Raw genomic sequence first — 18210 nt, forward strand, 5'->3', positions numbered from 1 at the left:
TTAAGCCAGCTTTTTCACTCTACTCTTTCACATTCATCAAGACATTCTTTAGTTCCTCTTTGCTTTCTGCCATAAGGGTGATGTCATCTGCATATCTGAGGTTATTGATATTTCTCCCGGTGATCTTGATTCCAGCGTGTGCTTCATCCAGCCCGGCATTTCGCATAATGTACTCTGCATATAAGTTAAATAAGCAAGGTGACAATATACATCCTTGATGTACTCTTCTCCCAGTTTGGAACCAGTCTGTTGTTTCATGTCTGGTTCTAACTGTTGCTTCTTGACCTGCATACAGATTTCTCAGGAGGCAGGTCAGGTGGTCTGGTATTCCCATCTCTTGAAGAATTTTCCACAGTTTGTTGTGATCTGCACAGTCAAAAGCTTTGGCATAGTCAATAAAGCGAAGTAGATGTTTTCCCAACAAAGAATGGGAAAGACTAGAGATCTCTTCAAGAAAATTAGAGATACCAAGGGAACATTTCATGCAAAGATGGGCACAATAAAGGACAGAAATGGTATGGACCTAACAGAAGCAGAAGATATTAAGAAAAGGTGGCAAGAATACACAGAACTATACAAAAAAGATCTTTATGACACAGATAATTACAATGGTGTGATCACTCACCTAGAGCCAGACATCCTGGAGTGAGAGGTCAAGTGAACCTTAGGAAGCCTCACTATGAACAAAGCTAGTGGCGGTGATGGAATTCCAGCTGAGCTATTTCAAACCCTAAAAGACAATGCTGTGAAAGTGCAGCACTCAATATGCCAACAAATTTGGAAAACTCAGCAGTGGCCACAGGACTGGAAAAAGTCAGTGTTCATTCCAATCCCAAAGAAAGGCAATGCCAAAGAATGCTCAAACTACCGCACAATTGCACTCATGTCACACACTAGCAAAGTAATGCTCAAAATTCTCCAAGCCAGGCTTCAGCAATACGTGAACCGTGAACTTCCAGATGTTGGTTTTAGAAAAGACAGAGGAACCAGAGATCAAATCGCCAACAACTAGAGTTCCAGAAAAGCATCTACTTCAGCAATTAGTGGCGTTTGACAGCGGGGTGTGGCCCAGGGCGGTGTTGCCCTCAGCACAGCGCGCACCACTGGCAGGGGTGGGGGCGGCACACAGTCTTCACTGAAATAATCCAACCAGTCACCAGAAAAACAAATAATGAGGCCCAGGTGATTAACCTCAGATATGCAGATGACACCACCCTTATGGCAGAAAGTGAAGAGGAACTCAAAAGCCTCTTGATGAAAGTGAAAGAGGAGAGTGAAAAAGTTGGCTCAAAGCTCAACATTCAGAAAACGAAGATCATGGCATCCGGTCCCATCACTTCATGGGAAATAGATGGGGAAACAGTGGAAACAGTGTCAGACTTTATTTGGGGGGCTCCAAAATCACTGCAGATGGTGATTGCAGCCATGAAATTAAAAGACGCTTACTCCTTGGAAGGAAAGTTATGACCAACCTAGATAGCATATTCAAAAGCAAAGATATTACAACAAAGGTCCGTCTAGTCAAGGCTATGGTTTTTCCTGTGGTCATGTATGGATGTGAGAGTTGGACTGTGAAGAAAGCTGAGTGCTGAAGAATTGATGCTTTTGAGCTGTGGTATTGGAGAAGACTCTTGCAAGTCCCTTGGACTGCGAGGAGATCCAACCAGTCCATCCTAAAGGAGACCAGTCCTGGGTGTTCATTGGAAGGACTGATGCTGAGGCTGAAACTCCAATACTTTGGCCACCTCGTGCTAAGAGTTGACTCATTGGAAAAGACCCTGATGTTGGGAGGGATTGGGGGCAGGAGGAGAAGGGGATGACAGAGGATGAGATGGCTGGATGGCATCACCGACTCGATGCACCTGAGTTTGGGTGAACTCTGGGAGTTGGTAATGGACAGAGAGGCCTGGCGTGCTGCAATTCATGGGGTCGCAAAGAGTCAGACACGACTGAGCAACTGAACTGAACTGAACTGAACTGATACCACTCTAATGACAGAAAGTGAAGAGGAGCTAAAGAGCATCTTGATGAGGGTGAAATAGGAGAGTGAAAAGGTTGGCTTAAAATTCAACATTCAAAAAACTAAGATCATGGCATCCGGTCCCATCACTTCATGGCAAATACAAGGGGAAACAGTGGAAACAGTGACAGATTTTATCCTCCTGGGCTCCAAAATCACTGTTGACAGGCACTGCAGCCGTGAAATTAAAAGATGCCTTATCTTTGGAGGAAAAGCTATGACAAACCTAACCAGCATATTAAAAAGCAGAGACATCACTTTACTGACAAAGATCTGTATAGTCAAAGCTATAGTTTTTCCAGGAGTCATGTATGCATGTGAGAGTTGGACCATAAATGAGGCTGAGTGCCAAAGAATTGATACACTGAAATTGTGGTGTTGGAGAAGACTCTTGAGAGTCCCTTGGACAGCAAGGAGTTCAAACTAGTCAATCCGAAAGGAAATCAACCCTGAATATTCATTGGAAGGACTGATACTGAAACTGAAACTCCAACACTTTGGCCACCTGATGCGAAGAGCCAACTGATTGGAAAAGACCCTGATGCTGGGAGGGATTGAGGGTAAGAGGAGAAGGAAACATGGAGGACGAGATGGTTGGACGGCATCGCTACCTCAGTGGACATGAGTCTGAGGAACCTCCGAGAGTTGGTGATCAACAGGGAAGCCTGTGTGCTGAAGTTCATGGGGTCGCAAAGATTTGGACACAACTTAGTGACTGAGGAACAAACACCATGAAAGCTATAGAACACTGTTCAGATAAAGAGTTAAATAATTAGAAAAACGTCTCATGCATGATTAACTTAACATTATTAAAATGGCAATATTCCCTAAAACAGTCCCTAATTTATAGATTCAAGGCACTATCAGAAACCTAGTGGACTTCTTTGTAGAAATTGACAATCCGATTCTACAATTCATATGGAATTGCAAGGACCCCAGAATAGGTCATTCTTGTTCTTGAAAGGAGAGCAAAATAGGAAGGTTTCAAAACTTACTACCAAAAAAAACCCAACAAAACAACTTACTACAAAGCAACAGTAATGCAGACTCTGGTACTGGCAGAGGATAAATATACAGATCAATGGGACAGAACTAAAGGTCCAGAAATAAACCCACACACCTACGGTCAAGCGATAGTTGAGGGCATCAAAGACAATGGGGACAGAGCAGTCTTTTCAACAAATGGTGCTGGGATAGTTGGATAACCACATGCAAAATCATCAAGTTGGATACTTACCTTACAGAATATTTAAAAATGGATCAAACGTCTAAATGTAAGAAATATAACTATAAAACACTTAGGTAAAAACCAGAGTGAATCTTCTTGATTGTGGATTTGGCAAAAGATTCTTAAGTATGACATCACAAGCAGAAGCAAGGACTTCCCTGGCGATCCAGTGGTAAAGACTCCTTGCTCCCAGTACAGGGTGCCCCGGGCTGGTCCTGCAGCTCAGAGCTTGCATGCCACAACTAGAGATCCCACAGGCTGCAACCACAGACCCTGCAACTAAAACCCGGCCCAGCCAAATCAATTTTTTTTTAAGTGCAAGCAACAAATTAAAAATAGCTACAATGGATTTAATCAAATTAAAATATTTTGTACTTCAAAGGACACTGTCAAGAAAGTGGAAAGACAACCCACATAATGGAAAAAAATATTTGCAAATTCTGTGTCTGATGAGGATTTACTATCCTGAGCATATAAAGAATGCTTACAAACACTCAACACAAAAGAAAACCCAACTGAAAACTAGGCAAGGGACTTAAGCAGATGTTTTTCTAAAGAAAATATATAAATGGCAAATGAGCACATGAGAAGATGGTGTCACTAGTAAACACAGATTAAAGCCTGAGGCTTCACATTCACTCGGCTGGCTGCAATCGAAATGTCAGATAGAAACAAGTATTGGACATGATAGGGAGAAACTGGACTTTCCGCTGTAATTTACCATGTTAACAAATTCAAGGGGGAAGCAACTGATCACCCAAATATATGCCGAAAAAGCATTTAACAAAGTGCAACCTTCACTGATATTAAAACATCCTATCAACTAGCTGGAAACGTAGGGCACCTGAAAAACCCCTGCACACATCATGCTTACGGTGAAATGTTAAAAGTATTTGCTTTAAAAAGCAAGAGTAAGACAAAGATGCCCTTCTGGAAACTTCTGTCCACACTCACACTGCAGGCTCTAGCCAGCCCGTAAGGCAGGAGAAGAGTGAGTGATGTATATCGCTGTGTTTCATTTCAGCTCCATTTAATGGAAATTAATCCTGCCTCCTTCAGGTCCTGGGCACTGCCCCCAGGCCTCTGGATGTAGCATTCACCACCCCACACTGTGGGCACAGGGGCTCACTGAGGGTAGGCATGAGTACGCGGTTCCTCATTCTACAAATTTTCAAAGTCAACCTGGAAAAACAGTGACATCATTCCTTGAATGTTTAAAGGAATAATGCAACTGTTTGGTGTGTTTTTTAAAAACACATGCTTCATACATGCTGAGACATTGCCTGTCCACGTTTTACTGCCTCTGAAATTCTGCATCTTATCATCACGGGCCACGCTGGTTAAATTGTTTTATGGTTATTTCTCCTAACGGTCTAATTGATGAAAATGCACAACATACAGAATATCAGAAATAGCAAAGTTGTGTATTTAGTTACTGAGACAACACTTGTTTAAAAGTCAAATGAGAGCTCCAGAGCTCTGGGCCATCTGGGGAGCATTACGCACTGTCACGCCAGGGACACACGTGTGGTGCGGTCACTCAGAACCACTGCTGAGGGCGTGCGCAGCGCTGGCCGGGAGGCCAGAAGAGAACCTGCCTTTGCCCGCTGCTGGCTGCATCCAGAAGCACGTGGTCTCAGGTGATGCAGAAATGGCCTCATTCTTTACAAGGTGATCATTTTAGCTTTCCAGCCTATCGGGATGAAGTATCACCTCGGTAGTGTTTTCCTGTAATGAAATGTTTCATGTTCACAAAAGCAAATGTAAAATCGCCTGCATATTCTGGCAAGGACAGTAGAGCCCACAGCCCCCCAGCCCAGCTCAGGAAGTGCCCAGTGTCGGAGGAGTCCCTCGAGGAGGTCTCTGTCCTTCTGGAAACTGCTGTCTGTGATCATTCAAGATCCACGGTCAGATGGTTCAGTCCCTCCCCCGGAAGTCCTGAAGCAAGACTAAGCCAGCCGCACCCTCTGAGGGGTCCACAGGCAGAGTGCCTGCGACCTGGGGTCCATGCCTGGAGTGGGCTCGGGGCGTCCCCCCAGACACAGAGTAGGCCAGGCTGGTGCAGGGGCCAGCAGGGGCCCTGGAGCTGACTGGGTGCCAGGAGGGACCCTGGGGCCCAGCCTGACCCCACCCAGGCAGCAGAGGTGACACTGACGTGGGAGCCTGAGACTCGGGCTTCGTGAGCGAGTCACGACCTGGGGTCCTCCACAGTCCCACCTTCCGTGCTCTGCACGTCCAAGGATCGCCCGGAGTCCACACCTTTGCACAACTCTGCCACCCTCTGTCTCTGGATCAGGGGCCTCTGTACCTCCGGAGGCACAGTCTGCCCTGCACTGCCGTCCTGCCCCTCTGTCCAGGGGGTGCCCACGGGAGGCCTGCTGTCTGCAAACCCGATAACAGGGCACCGGCAGGTAGTGAGGGGGCAGGGCGCCGGAGCTCGGCAGGGTCATGATGAGTGAATCCTCCCATGCTGGCTCCAGTGGGCTCCTGGTCACTCAAGGCCTTGGAGACACAGTGGCCGAGGAGATGGCCACAGTGCCCCTGGGCTCCGACACCTGGCCCAGAGCGTTCAGGGGCCCAAGGAGAAGTCCATGGGCGAACTGCCCTCTCCCATCCTGGGCAGGACCCTATTCTAGAACCAAGGAACAGTCTTGGTAAGTCTGCTTCAGCCTTGCCCAGCAAGAGCACCTAGCTGGTGGGCTCTGGGCCCCACGGAGCCTCAGTCACCCTCCGGTAGTCTGGGTGCCAAACCCTGAGTCAGACAAAAGACGCCGACCACCTCTGTGGGGACCTGAGCGATGAGGCTCCCTAGGGGGGTCTTGGTAAGAACCGGATATGGAGACGGAGCAAACCAATGCGGCCGGCTCCCCCAAGCCCGGGCTGCCCAGTGCTCTGTGGTGCGGAGAAAAGGATGAAGTATTGACCAGCCTTGGAAAGCAGCAGGTTCGCTTCTGTGAGGGCCTGAGCGGATAGAACCTGCTCCGTGGCTGCTCTCAGGCCCCCTGGCCCCTCCGCCAAGCTCCCTTGCTGCAGGGACCCTGTCCACCTTCTCCACCGCATTTCCAGACCACCCCTTGAAAGTCGTGACTGGAGTTGGGTTCCGAGTTTAAACAGCTCGGGTTCAGGACTCGCTCGTCCACATCAGAGGAGAGATGGGCGGCAACTGACCTCCTCCTCCCATCACCACGCCTTCATCTCCAGCAGCAGTGCTTCAAGAACTCGGTTAGCTTCTCTCTCAAGTCCTGACTTTGCATTTTCCAGGAAACCCAGGGAGAATGAAGCTAAAAGCAGAAGTTAATGCCTCGCCGTCCTTGCTTCCTGCTGCCTGTCCAATAGAACTCCATCTCCTTCCTCTTCTCCAGGCGGCAGGACCCCAACTCTGCGGTCCTCAGCGGGGGAAGGGCCGGGAATTCCTTCCCCTGTGGGCCCCCGCAGCCCAGGCGGTCTGCAGCCCGGGTCCCCTCTCCAGCTCCGAGGGTCAGCTGGTCTTCTCACCTGGCGCCTGAGCTCCAGATTCCTAAACTAACTCAGCACGTTGTCCAAAGGCAGTGGGAGGCTAAGGATCAGGTCTCCGGCCACCAGCCAGGCCGTGCAGTGGTTGGGAAGTTCCTGACCGCAGGCCTCGCCGGCCCTGCTGGGATGCGCCTGACCCCGCCCACCGCCGGCCCCCTCCGGCTCCGTCCTCGCGGAAGCCAAGCGGCCCCGCCAGGCCCGCGCTCCGCCAATGCCGAGGCTCCGAGGCAGGTGGCCGAAGCGTGGGCGCCCTGCGCATGACACACGTTCCCGTAGACAGCACCTAGCCTCTGGTGCAGTAGAGAAACTAAATGAGCGTGGGGAAAATGCCCTAAAATACGCGTGGACGTTTCCAAGCGGCCACGACGCTGAGAAAGTTCGTTTGTGAAAGCAACAGGTAAGTTTCTCTTTAGCAAGCCCGGCGCCAAACTATCTCTGTCTTGTCTTTGCTCGGAATCGGCTTCCGGCCGCCGAAGCCAGAAACAACCTACTAGGTTCCCAGGGCCCGCGGCTGCTGGAGACGGGGCCTCAAAATGCTTTACTGGCTGTTTTGTACACAAGGAGAAGCCCTACTTCGGTCCATTTCGACACGATAAAACTATGTTCACTGCTTTTCAGGAAAATTTGTACAAACATGACTTTGTAAAAAGCTTTCAAATATCCGTAAGATACCCAGAGATAGGTCTGTGCATCTGTTACAACACTATTAACAACAAAACACAAAAACCTTAAAAATGAGTCAAGAAGAGGACCCCAGACGCCCGCTGCGCAACCGGCGGGATCCCAGCTCCTTCCCGGGGACCGAGGTCCACCGGCCCCGCCCCGCCCCGCCCCGCCCTTCCTGCCCAGCAGACCCGCAGCCCCAGGGTCTCCCGGCTCTAGGGCAGGTAATACAGGCCGTAGGCGGCCACGGGCGCGGCGAGGAGTCCGGGCACCTGCGGTGGGGCGGCGGCGGAGCCGTGAAGGCGGGCGCCCAGCGGGAAGGGAGGGGAGGACGGGGGCAGCAGCGGCCTGGCCGTCAACTTCAGCTTCTCCAGCTCGGCCTCCTGCAGTCTCTTGGCCTTGGCCCGGAGGTTCTGAAACCAGATCTTGACCTGCGTCTCGGAGAGACTCAGGCTGCTGGAGAATGCGGCGCGCTCGGCGACGGACAGGTGCTGCTGCTGACCGAACCTACGCTCCAGCGCCAGCAGCTGCGCGGCGGTGAAGGGCGTCCGCGGCTTGCGGTTGCTCTTCTGTTTCCCGAGGGCGCAGGCTGGAGGGCTGGGGACGCCTGGGGGGAAAGAGCACAAAGCGGGCGCTCTGACGCACTCCGGGATCGCCGCCACGGCCGATTCTGGATGTGAGTCCTGCCTCTATGACCGCGGGCCTCACGTGAGACGGGACCCCCGAAGCCTGCGGGGTAATAGAAGCAAAGGCACGGGAGGGGGAGGGGGCGGCGCGCGGAGAGGGACAAAGTGGACTGGGGCTCTGCTCCCCAAGGAGGAGGGGAACTCGGCCCGCTTGGAAAAGCGAGAAACCTGGGCACGAAACCGCAGCAAGACCTGAGCGGTGAGCGAGGAGGGGAAGCAGAGGTCCACCTTGGCGGGGACTGTAGGGTGCACGGCCAGAGACACTCCGAGACGAGAGGCCCTGGGTCTGGGGTTGCGGGCCCCGCCCCCGGGTAGAGCAGGGTAGACCTGTTTGGAGGGGGCAGGTGGGTCAGGGCTCGCGCGCCGGAGGGCTTGGGCGGGCTCTCGTGCGCTGGTTTTTTTCTTTGCACTCAGGCCGGCGCGTTAGTGGATGGCTGTTTACGAAGTTACAAACGACAGCGCCTTTCCCGCCCTGGTCCTCCGAGCCAGGGCCAAGCGGGGTCCTCTCGCAGCCCCGGACCGCGCAACAGGGCACTTACGTGGGGCGGTCGAGGGGGCGGCCGGCGGGAACCAGGCCCGGGGTTCCGCGGCGCCCCGCGGCCTCTCCTTCTGGGGTTGCACGGGCTCCGAGCCCAGCCAGCGCTCGGCTTCCAGCAACGACTCGACGCCGAAGGGCAGCGGGCCGAACCTCGCACGGTCCCCGTCCCACGTCCTGAGCCCAGCGGGGTTCATGCCGAGCAAAGCCGGGGCCATGCGCTGACGGGCGGGCGCTGGGCTAGCGGAGCCCGGCGGGCGCAACGTGAGGGTAGCACGCAGCGAGACTGCCGGGGACTCGGTGGCGCCCCCTCCCCCGGCGCCCTTTTTATAAAAAGCGGCGCCCCTTTCATACCCAGCTGTCCAATCGCCGCAGTGGCTGCCGCGTGGGTTCAGACGCCCATTGGTTTCGCTGATCCGGGAGGAGGGGACGGGCAAGGAGGGGCGGGGCCGCCGGCCGAGCCCTGGACTGGGAGCCCTGTGCGTCCCAGCCCCGGCCAGCCTGGCGCACCCCGTCGGTTTCCTAGAACCCGCTGTGGCCGGGCTGGGATGCGGCTGGGACACCGGGGAGCATGAGGCGCTGGCCCCAGCCTCCTCGCGTAGAGGAGCCCGCAGTGGGCGCAACGGGGTTGAGCTTCGGTCCGGGCGCCTCCCGCAGTGTCCTCGCCCGCCGGCGGCTCGTCCCGCTGCGCCACAGCCCGGAGCCGGAGCCATCGGCTCGTGCCTGCCGTGGTCCAGGCGCTGTCTCCAAACCCTGGGGGCCACTTTTGGCCGACCTTGCACCTGGACTGGAGACTCTGCTTCCGTCGCTTGGAAGTCGGGCCACGGCGCCCTGAGCCTGGGTGGCTTTCCAGGCGCCCGTAGCTGGCGGGCGCTCTCCCTGGCGTCCCACAGCTTGGCCCCGGGAGCGGCCGGTGGGGCGCGGCGAAGGTCCCAGGGCAGGCCCCGGGGCCGCGGGGGAGGCCGAGGCTCCCACGTCTCAAGCGCCTACGACACGGGGCCTGGGACACAAGAAGGGGCCTCGGGCCGTCGGTCCCGAGGTCGGTCACTGGGTGTCAGCCTCTCCCGCTCCGCACTTGCTGGGCCGAATCCTCGGGAAACCCGGGCCCTGGGACCTGGGAAAAGCCCTGCGACGCCAGTTCGGACAGACCCCGGCCAGACCGCCGAGCTGCTTCCGAGACGCCGCGACCAGGTGGAGAGGGATCCCGGACCGGGTTCGAAGAAGGAGCGAAGGTGCGACAGAGATTAGCACGTATCGAAACTGAACGGATCTTTGGTTTGGAAACCTTCTTGAGTGCTGCAAACGAGGCACCGCTCTGCAGTCTCTCCGCCAAGGGAAGAAACCCCGCACGCATTTTAGAATAAATCAGGAGATTGGTTTGCCAGTAACGATTTCATGTCAGAGTAATATCCCTGAACGCAGAAGCAGCAAAGAAAATCGACTAAATATTAATTTTTGAAAAAGCAAAGTTGTTTAATGAAAACTAGTTTTGGATGATGCTTTGTCCAGTTAAGCTAGAGAAATTCACTCAGGAAGTTTCTCACCATGCAAATTTAGAAGCAAGACTGAAAGGGGCCCTCAGAGCCCTCCTGCCAGGCCTGTGTCTGAGGCTAGACCAGCTCTTTCTGCATTCCGAGATAAATCGCCCTTTTCTAATGTAATAAAGATGTTCTGAGTTGATTGAAGATAATTGCATCATTAAAGCACTTTCTTTGAAGGCCTCTCTCCTGATAGTTTATCTTTAGCAGGCCGCTCACTGGAGCCTTTGAAAAAGAACTTTAATGAGGATAACAGCCAGCTGCCTGGGCCTGCCCCATGTCCTCTCAGGATGGCCCAGAGGTGGCGTCTGGGTGGATGACGTGGGGCCTGGGCTGTGTCTAGGTGGTCTGAGGTGGGATGGGACTGTGGGGCCAGGGACCGGTGCCGACCTTCAGGAGGTCTCCCAGGAGGCATCTGGACTGGTGTGTCTCCCTCCCAGCAAGGCGAGCCAGTGCTGACCAGGCTCCTGCCTGGCCTGGCTCCAGAGGGGGTTAGAGGATGGACGAGATCCCCTGGGCGTGGACGTCAAAGCCCAGACCGCAGCACTGAGCTCGAACAGGCTCCGGCACAGTGGCCTCTCCAGCCCCACTGGGCCCTGGGATGGGAGGTGGCTGGGGTGGCGGGCGTGAGAAGGACAGGACCCCATTTCTGTCAACATGCAGGCTTTGGGCACAGAAGCCTGGACCTAGCTGTAGGAGCCTGGGCACTGTCTCTGGTCACCAGAAGAGATGAAGATGCCTGAAGGCACCTGGCTTCCAGGAGCAGACCAGCCAGGCCTGTTGTGTGGACAGGAGACCAGACCCAGCCCCGGCAGTGGCCCCTCTTGAGGCTGGTAGGTGCTGAAGCCAGTGCCAACTCCCCACCCCATCTCAGGTGAGCCCCTGAAATGATAGCAAAGCCTCAAAGACCGGCCCGCTGAGTCCACACTGGGGCGGACACCGACCCCAGTCTGAGTGGCGTTGTTCCTGCGGTTTGCTCTGAGCCCTGAAGGGCCAGGAAGTCAGCAAAGGCCGGACACCTGTTCTTCCTGTGTCCTGGTGCCTCCTTTTGGTGCTGACTTCACGGGGATGAGCACATCCTGACCTTCCAGAAACGAGAGACGAGTCCCGGCATGGGGGACGGGTGCCAAGAGGCCTCCTGTCGGGGCGGTCAGCGTAGGGAGGTGAGTTCTGAGAACGGATTTCATTTTGTAGGACTCATCCAGCAGGGTTTGGAACTGCGCGGGACTCAAACAGGAACAGAAATGCTCCCCCGGTCTTAAAACCTGGTGGAGGGGAGGGTCTGCTGAAGTGAGAGAAAGTCAAGTCACGCTCACAGCAGCGGTGCTGAGGGAGGGAAGCTGGCACCACATGACTGAGGACACTGACCGTCCCCTTTTGGACATGGATGGAGGCAGCCGGCATGGTCTCCATGGTGGTTTACAGGCAGGGCACCTTTGCTGGCCAGTGGCCTACAGACAGCTGACTCCTGGTCTTGCTCCAGGGCAGCACCGCCCGTCCTCTAGGCCCCTTCTATAGGCCGTGCCTTCCAGACAGTGCACTCTGCAGGGAGCATCGTGCGGCCCCACCGCTTCATGCCTCACCCTCTGTCATCTCTCTCAGCCGAGGCCCCCGACAGCCTCCCTTTCATCCCGAAAGGCTGGGGCCACTCTCCTTCTCAAGGCATCTGTGTTGGAGCCTTTGACTTTTTCCTTCTTGACTTATTGGAAAATTGCTCCAAACACAAGTGGTACTTTCCATGACTCCGGCCAGAAGAGGGTTAGATGACACGAGCTCCAGCAGCTGGTGGGAATGATGAGGGAGAGGCCGCCGGACAGGAGGTCCATCTCCCCCGGTGGATGCATGGGCGTCGCTCAGGAGAGGACCTGCTCCAGGTCGGATGAGGCCCACGAGATGGGGAAGGCTCAGGCGAGGGTGGGGGCTGAGGAGAGACGGCCCCGGGACTCACCCTGAGACCCCCATCACTTCAAGGTGTCTCCCCACGTCTTTCCTTTTCTCCTGTTCCCATCTAGCTTCTCTGCCAATTCACCTTCATGCTTACTCTTTACATGCAGGGCTTTGAAACTCGGCCACACCTCCTGACAAGAGAAACCAGAGGAAGAGCCCATTTTTATCGAGTGACCCTCTGTCCAGAGCAACAGGTGCAGGTAATTTTGTCCGGTACAGAACGACCTCTCCGCACCCTCATGTCTGCTACCTAACCCCCGGGACCCAGCAGTATGTCACGGTATGTGGCAAAGCTGGGATTGACACTGTTCATCAGCTGCTTTGGGATAGCTAGAGTACCCTGGAGCATCCAGGTAGACCCAATCTAATTGTGAGGGTCCTCAAGAGGCCAGAGGGGGCAGCGTGGGACAGACTGAGCCTGTCACAGCTGGCTTTGGCCGTGGCCTCTAGAGGACCCAGAGCCTCCACCAGGACCAGCCCAGGCTGCGCACACCTGATTTAACCCAGGGAGACCCACTTGGACTTCTGGCCCCAGGTCTGTGCAGGGGTGTATATGCGCTGTCTGCAGTCGAGAGACGGTCCTTGACAGTGCATCTGTCCAGAGGCAGTAGGGCGCTGGCGTCCCCTACGTGGCACTTCTTATCATCCCCGCTTCCGTGGGAGAGGAAACAGGCTCTGAGGGAGGCAACTGGGCAGGGGTCCGGCCGCATGGGCCCAGCCCTGAGTCGCTCTCAAGTCTCTGCTCCTTCCTCTGTGTGCTGCCTGGGGTGGAGGGCTGGCACTGTCTCCATGGGTCAGAGGACCCAGGAGCCAGGCTCCTTGGCACCTGGGGCCTTGCTGAGGCGCCAGCTCTTGCAGAGTCCAGGCCGTGGGCATCCCGAGCTGCCTCCCTTGCTCTGCCTGTCCAGCCCCATTGCCAAGCCCTCAGGTGGGAAGCGCTCAAGTGCCCTCTGCTGGCAGAGCTGGGAGTCAGACTGTCTGTGCCCGGTGGAGGTGGGGCTCTGTCTCCTGGGGGAGCTGGCTGTGGGCGTCTAACTGCAGAGACCGGGTGAGCTGGAGGTCTCGGCGGACACAGGAGAGCAGTGGGCCAGGGAAGTCCTTGCCTGCAGCAACGGAGGCCTTAGGGAAGGGCTCGCGGCACAGCCCAGGTGTGGGCCCGAGCATAGGATGGGTGGGAGAGTCCACCAAGCTCCGCGGAGAGGATGCTGTTTTGGAATTACTGAATTGTAAATATATATATATATTATTTTTGAGAGTGAACAACTTTGGAGATGCTTGAAAAAAGGCAAGGGCGTGGTGGGAAAACAACACCATTCAGGAGAAGATGGGGATGAGTGTAGGATGGTTCTGGAAATAGGAGCCAAGCTGCCACCCCAGGCTTGATGCCCCTCAGCCCCAAGGCCCCGGGGGGACAGTGATTAGAACCAGGGCCTCTGGCCAGTGCTCCAGGGCCATCTGGGCAGGACAGTGACCCAGGGGTGAACTAAGAAGGCCACAAGAGTCCCCTGGCACCAGCCCTTTGGGCAGCAAAGGCTTATCAGCACCCCTGATCTCTAACAACCAGCTCTCAGATTCATTATCTTTATCGTCTCCTGCTTTCTATCTCAGGACTTTCCTGGTGGCTCAGACGGTAAAGCGTCTCGCTTACAAGGCGGGAGACCTGGGTTCAATCCCTGGGTCAGGAAGATCCTCTGGAGAAGGCGATGGCAACCCACACCAGTACTCTTGCTTGGAAAATCCCATGGACGGAGGAGCATGGCGGGCTACAGTCCATGGGGTTGCAAAGGCTTTCTACTTCATTGATCTTTTTGTTTCTGTTACTTAGTTTATGTTTCGGTTGCTCTACTTTTTCCAGTTTCTTAGTGTGGAAACTGTCATGGATTTTTAAACCTTTCTTCTTTTTTGATATAGCCGCCAGCGCTATGGATTTTCCTGTAAGTACTGCTTTGGTGCATCCTACAATTTTGACGTTTTCATTCTTAGTTCAAAATATTAATTCTCTTTTGATTTCGTCTTTGACCCAAGGTCACTCAGAAGTATGTTACTGAGTTTCCAAGTATTTGAGTTTTTTTCAGGGACGTTTCTGTATCTGTTTTCATTTTACACTTTGACATTTGTCCTTGGCCTTGACTGGGGAGGAGGGAAGGGGAAGCTGGGATGGAGAAAGATGTTGGGGGCAGAGGCCAGGGCCACAGAGCTCAGAGAAGGGGCCCTCAGACCTGTGAGGACTGAGGGGCCACGGGACTCAAGGACAGGGATCCCAGGGCTCTGAGCGGGTAACTCCACCTCTCCTGGGAGTTAACGGCCCACCCAGAGCCTCGGGGGAGAGACCTCTGAGGGGACGTCATGCACCCAGAACAGAGGAGACCCTGTGTGGCCTGAATGCAGGGAGCCAGGGGAGAGAGCAGCTGGGAGCAGTGAGCAGTTCCGGGACCGGGACCGGGCGTGGTGGGGTCACACGCTCACCGGCAGGAAGTGCCTGGGGCCTGGCTCATCTCCGTACTGCTTGCCAGCCTTCTGCAAGGACTCTGGGAATCCACAAGAGTGTCCCTGTGGCACCTGGGCAGAGGGATGGGGATACCTGGAATCTGGGGTCTAGCCAGGAGCCCCAAGGCAGCCCCTGGCTCCTGGGAGAGGAGGGAGACAGGAGGGAGTCCCCGGCACAGGGCATCACTGCTCTTCTCAGCGCTACAGGAAGGACTGGCTCGGGCCCCCCGCCCCGTACCCCACTGGCCTGGGAGACAGGTGGCCCTGGTTCGGAGAGGGGATGGAGCCCTGTTGGCAGGTGGGCAGCCACCCTGGCCCACCTTAGGCAGTCTTTTGCTCCGTTCCATAGGCTGTCACACCATGGAAAGAGCTTCTGGCCAGCCGCGGGCACTGTGGACCGAAGTGCTGGTGAGGGGTGCGGGCTTGCAGCATGGGTGGGGGAGGCCGCTGCCCCAGACCTCATCCTGGGAGAGATGGAGGGGTCCTCCTGGGTCTGGCCACTCCCCAGGGAAGTTGGAGAGAGTCCTATTCATCTGGGCCATGTACTTTCCTCCCAAAGACCTTCTCCCCGCCCAGCCCAACTGCCCAGCACACAGCCACCTCTGAATGCCCAGCCAGGTCCTTCACTCCTGGCCTGGCCCCTCCAGCCAGGCAGGGCCCTCCCTAGGGCCGGAGGAGTGTTCAACGGGCCTGATTAATAGGCGGGGCACTTCGGGGACAACGGGCAGCCTGGCTCCAGCCTCCAGACGAGAGGGGGCCTGTGGAACCCTCTAGCTCTGCTCTGTGCAGGGAACATGCTCCGTGCCAGGCTACAGCTGGTTAATCACCTGGAAAACCCAGTCGCGCCCCCTGGCTGTGAAAATCACTTCAGGGACTGCAGGGTCAACTTTCGTTGCTGGGAGAACCCAGAACTGATTTCCTTTGTCTGGGGTGGCCCAGTGTCCGGCCACCCTGCAGCAGAGAGAGGGGTCCCCCTGAGCACAGTTATGGGGATGAACCGTGTTCTCGAACACACAAGGGGAGTTCTCTTTTTTCCCCCGGTAATGAGCAATACCAGAGTGTCCTCACAGACAGCAAGAAGCCTGGGGGTGATGCCTGGGAGCCCCTGCTCCAAGCGCCCATCTACCCCCTGCTTATGGAGCCCTTTGCACTTGGGGCAGGTGGAAGGTTCTAGATGCTAAGGCCTGCAGACATGAGTTGGAGATGGTGCCCAAGTCTCAGACCCCTGAGCTCCGCCCCCTGCATGACGCAGCGCTGCATTGCTTGTGTGACACCGCCCTCCTGGGCTCAGCGCTCACCCGAGGCAGAGGACCAGGGGCGTGTGCCCAGTGCCAGTTACAGGTGGGTCTTGAGGGGAAGAAGGGGTGAGGGAGGGTGAGGGGGACTGGGACTCACATGCCTGGTTCCAGTCTTGGCTCTGCTGAAGGGCTGTGCCACCTGACCTGGCACCTTAACCTCTCTGGGCCGCAGATTCCTGCTTGGTCTCCCCCACGTAAACCAGAGCAAACACACAAAGAATCCCCTTGGTCATGGTCATCAAAGCCTCTGCCCACTGCTCTTGCACCCCCTCCAGTTGGCCAGGCACAGAGGCCCTGGGGGAGAGCAGGTCACCGGCCACACAGGGCAGTGGGTGGGCTTAGGGGGAAGCAGGGGCTACTGGGTCTGGCTGCTCAGGGGAGGAAAGGGGGACCATCTTGTCCCAAGCTCTCAGGGCCAATGTTGCCCGCACAGTTGCCCGGGACCTCGAGAGTGGAGGGCACCTCTGACTGGTCTCAAGGTCAGCTCTGTAGACAGAGACCCTCTGTCCACTGGAGTGGGGTTCTGCCAAAGTGCCGTCAGCCTTCCCCAACCCCCGTGCAGCAGGACCACTCCCAACAGGGCAGGCAGGCCTCTGAGTCTCTGCGGGAGGCTTCTGGAGTTTGTAATCCTGCCTAATCCTGCTTCAGATCCCTGCGGGCAGGAGGAAAGCCACATGCAGCGGACTCAAGCCAGCCAGCAGATCCTGGTCCCAGGGACAGGCCAGGGGTGGACCTCTGCAGTCCCGAGCCACCTGCTCAGGGCCCTGGAGGTCCAGGTCCAGGACCTGTGCTCAGGTATGAAGCGGAAAGATGGAGATGCCTACTTGCCTGCCTCCCTGGGGCCTCCCCTCAACTTGTGCAAGGTCACACACAGGCCGCGTCAGCCAGCCCGGTCTGGGTCCAGGGCCAAAGTAAGCCAGAGCTGGGGCCCTCCAGAACCTCGGACGGGAACTGCAGGGGACTTTCAAGGGTGCTCTGGGACTTCTGTTCACATTGAACAGACCCTGCCTCAAGAAGCATTACATGTCTTGGGACGTTCTCTCTGAGCTGATGGCCTTGCTCCTGAACGCGGCCAAGCTGAAGGCCAACCTGCAGTGAGGGCCAAAAGGACCGGCCCCAGAGCATGCATCCTCCCCGGCCCGCGCCCTGTCAGGAGGAAGGAGGGTCTTGGGCCACCTGCACCCTGTGCACCCTCCACAGTGGCCGCTGGGCAGTGCCTGGGGCTCTCCAGGGACACGAAGTGATGGGGAGCAGCAAGGGGCCCAGGAGTCACATGGGGCATTCCCAACGCGTCCTCCTACAGCCGTGACGGCACCTGACACGGGAGAGGGATGCTTGGGCGGCCTGGTCAAGGAAACCAGCGTGAAATCTGAGCAGAGACTCCAAGGCCAGGAGCACTGTGGGCACAGAGGACCTTGGTCATCACATCCGGGACTGAGACTTTGAGTTTTGTTCTAAACACGTCAGGGCAGAGATGGGCATGAAGCATCAGAGGCTCAGACCAGAGGAGGCATGACAGCTCTCTATTCCCGCCTCACAGATTCCTCTAGCAGGGTGGGTGGGCTGCAGCCAGGAGCTCTGCAGAGACCATGGGTGGGGGCCAATGAGGGCCTGACCAGAGCCAGTGGGATTCCACCTCTCGATCAAAGCGGGCCGGTAATATGAATTGTGTTTGAGGATGCTGTGTTTGGAAACAACATAGGATAGAGGATAACTAATAACTGAGCATCTAATTTAATCCTGGTCCAAAAGCCTGTTTATTTAGACCAAGCAGCTGAGCGAACACTATAGCAGTGGGCCTGACCGCCAGGTCCTGGAGCAGGGCGCCTGTCAAGCCAGGGCTTGAGTCAGGAGAGAACCAGGGTCGGGCACCCCCAGACTGCCTGAGTAGACTCCAGATGGGTCGGGGTGACGGGCTTATCGTGGGGGAAGCTCACGGGCATGGAGGGAGCTCCTCCCCTGGAATGACACAGGCTCTGGGCAGCCACCCTGGTCCCCGAACCTGACCCACACCCGCAGCCTCATGCAGCTGGAGCCCGGCTAATGCAGGGCCTCTGTGAGGTGGGCCAGCAGAGGACTGGGCCTTGACTGGAACTAGAGGGTTCTTTATTTCCTTGGTGGCCAAGCCTGAGCTGGGGTCCCATTCTGTGTGCCCCTCAGCCCGGCACTGAGTCACTGGACCCTCTCTGGGGCACGTGTGAAATCCCGGAGGAGCTCATCCCACCTGGAGCCGGTGGCAAGGAGCCCAGGATGCCAAGGCACCCGGCAGGATTGAAGGCTCCCTGTGCTCTGAGG

The 18210-nt window shown here is 56.1% G+C and overlaps 1 protein-coding gene and 1 long non-coding RNA gene across 3 annotated transcripts; one reads left to right on the forward strand and one right to left on the reverse strand.

Annotated features, from left to right (window-relative positions):
- Window positions 1-3684: 3684 nt before the first annotated feature.
- Window positions 3685-10817, reverse strand: LOC123331302 (homeobox protein MSX-3-like). Of its 2 annotated transcripts, none has more exons than XM_044934912.2 (3): window positions 8650-10817; window positions 7697-8031; window positions 3685-4976 (listed from the first exon to the last, which is right to left on the reverse strand). In XM_044934912.2, exons 1-3 carry the CDS (start codon window positions 9356-9358, stop codon window positions 4929-4931), a joined length of 1092 nt encoding a protein of 363 aa, XP_044790847.2. In that variant the 5' UTR covers window positions 9359-10817; the 3' UTR covers window positions 3685-4928. The 2 variants fall into 2 exon arrangements, with proteins under 2 accessions (XP_044790847.2, XP_044790846.2); XM_044934911.2 differs by having other exon boundaries at window positions 6417-8031.
- Window positions 7039-13797, forward strand: LOC123331303. Its single transcript, XR_006547848.2, has 3 exons — window positions 7039-7158; window positions 12238-12330; window positions 13739-13797. It is a non-coding gene; the product is annotated as an uncharacterized LOC123331303 (long non-coding RNA).
- Window positions 13798-18210: the final 4413 nt, after the last annotated feature.

The sequence above is a fragment of the Bubalus bubalis genome, chromosome 23 (assembly GCF_019923935.1).
Source record: "Bubalus bubalis isolate 160015118507 breed Murrah chromosome 23, NDDB_SH_1, whole genome shotgun sequence".
Classification (NCBI taxonomy): Eukaryota; Metazoa; Chordata; class Mammalia; order Artiodactyla; family Bovidae; genus Bubalus; species Bubalus bubalis.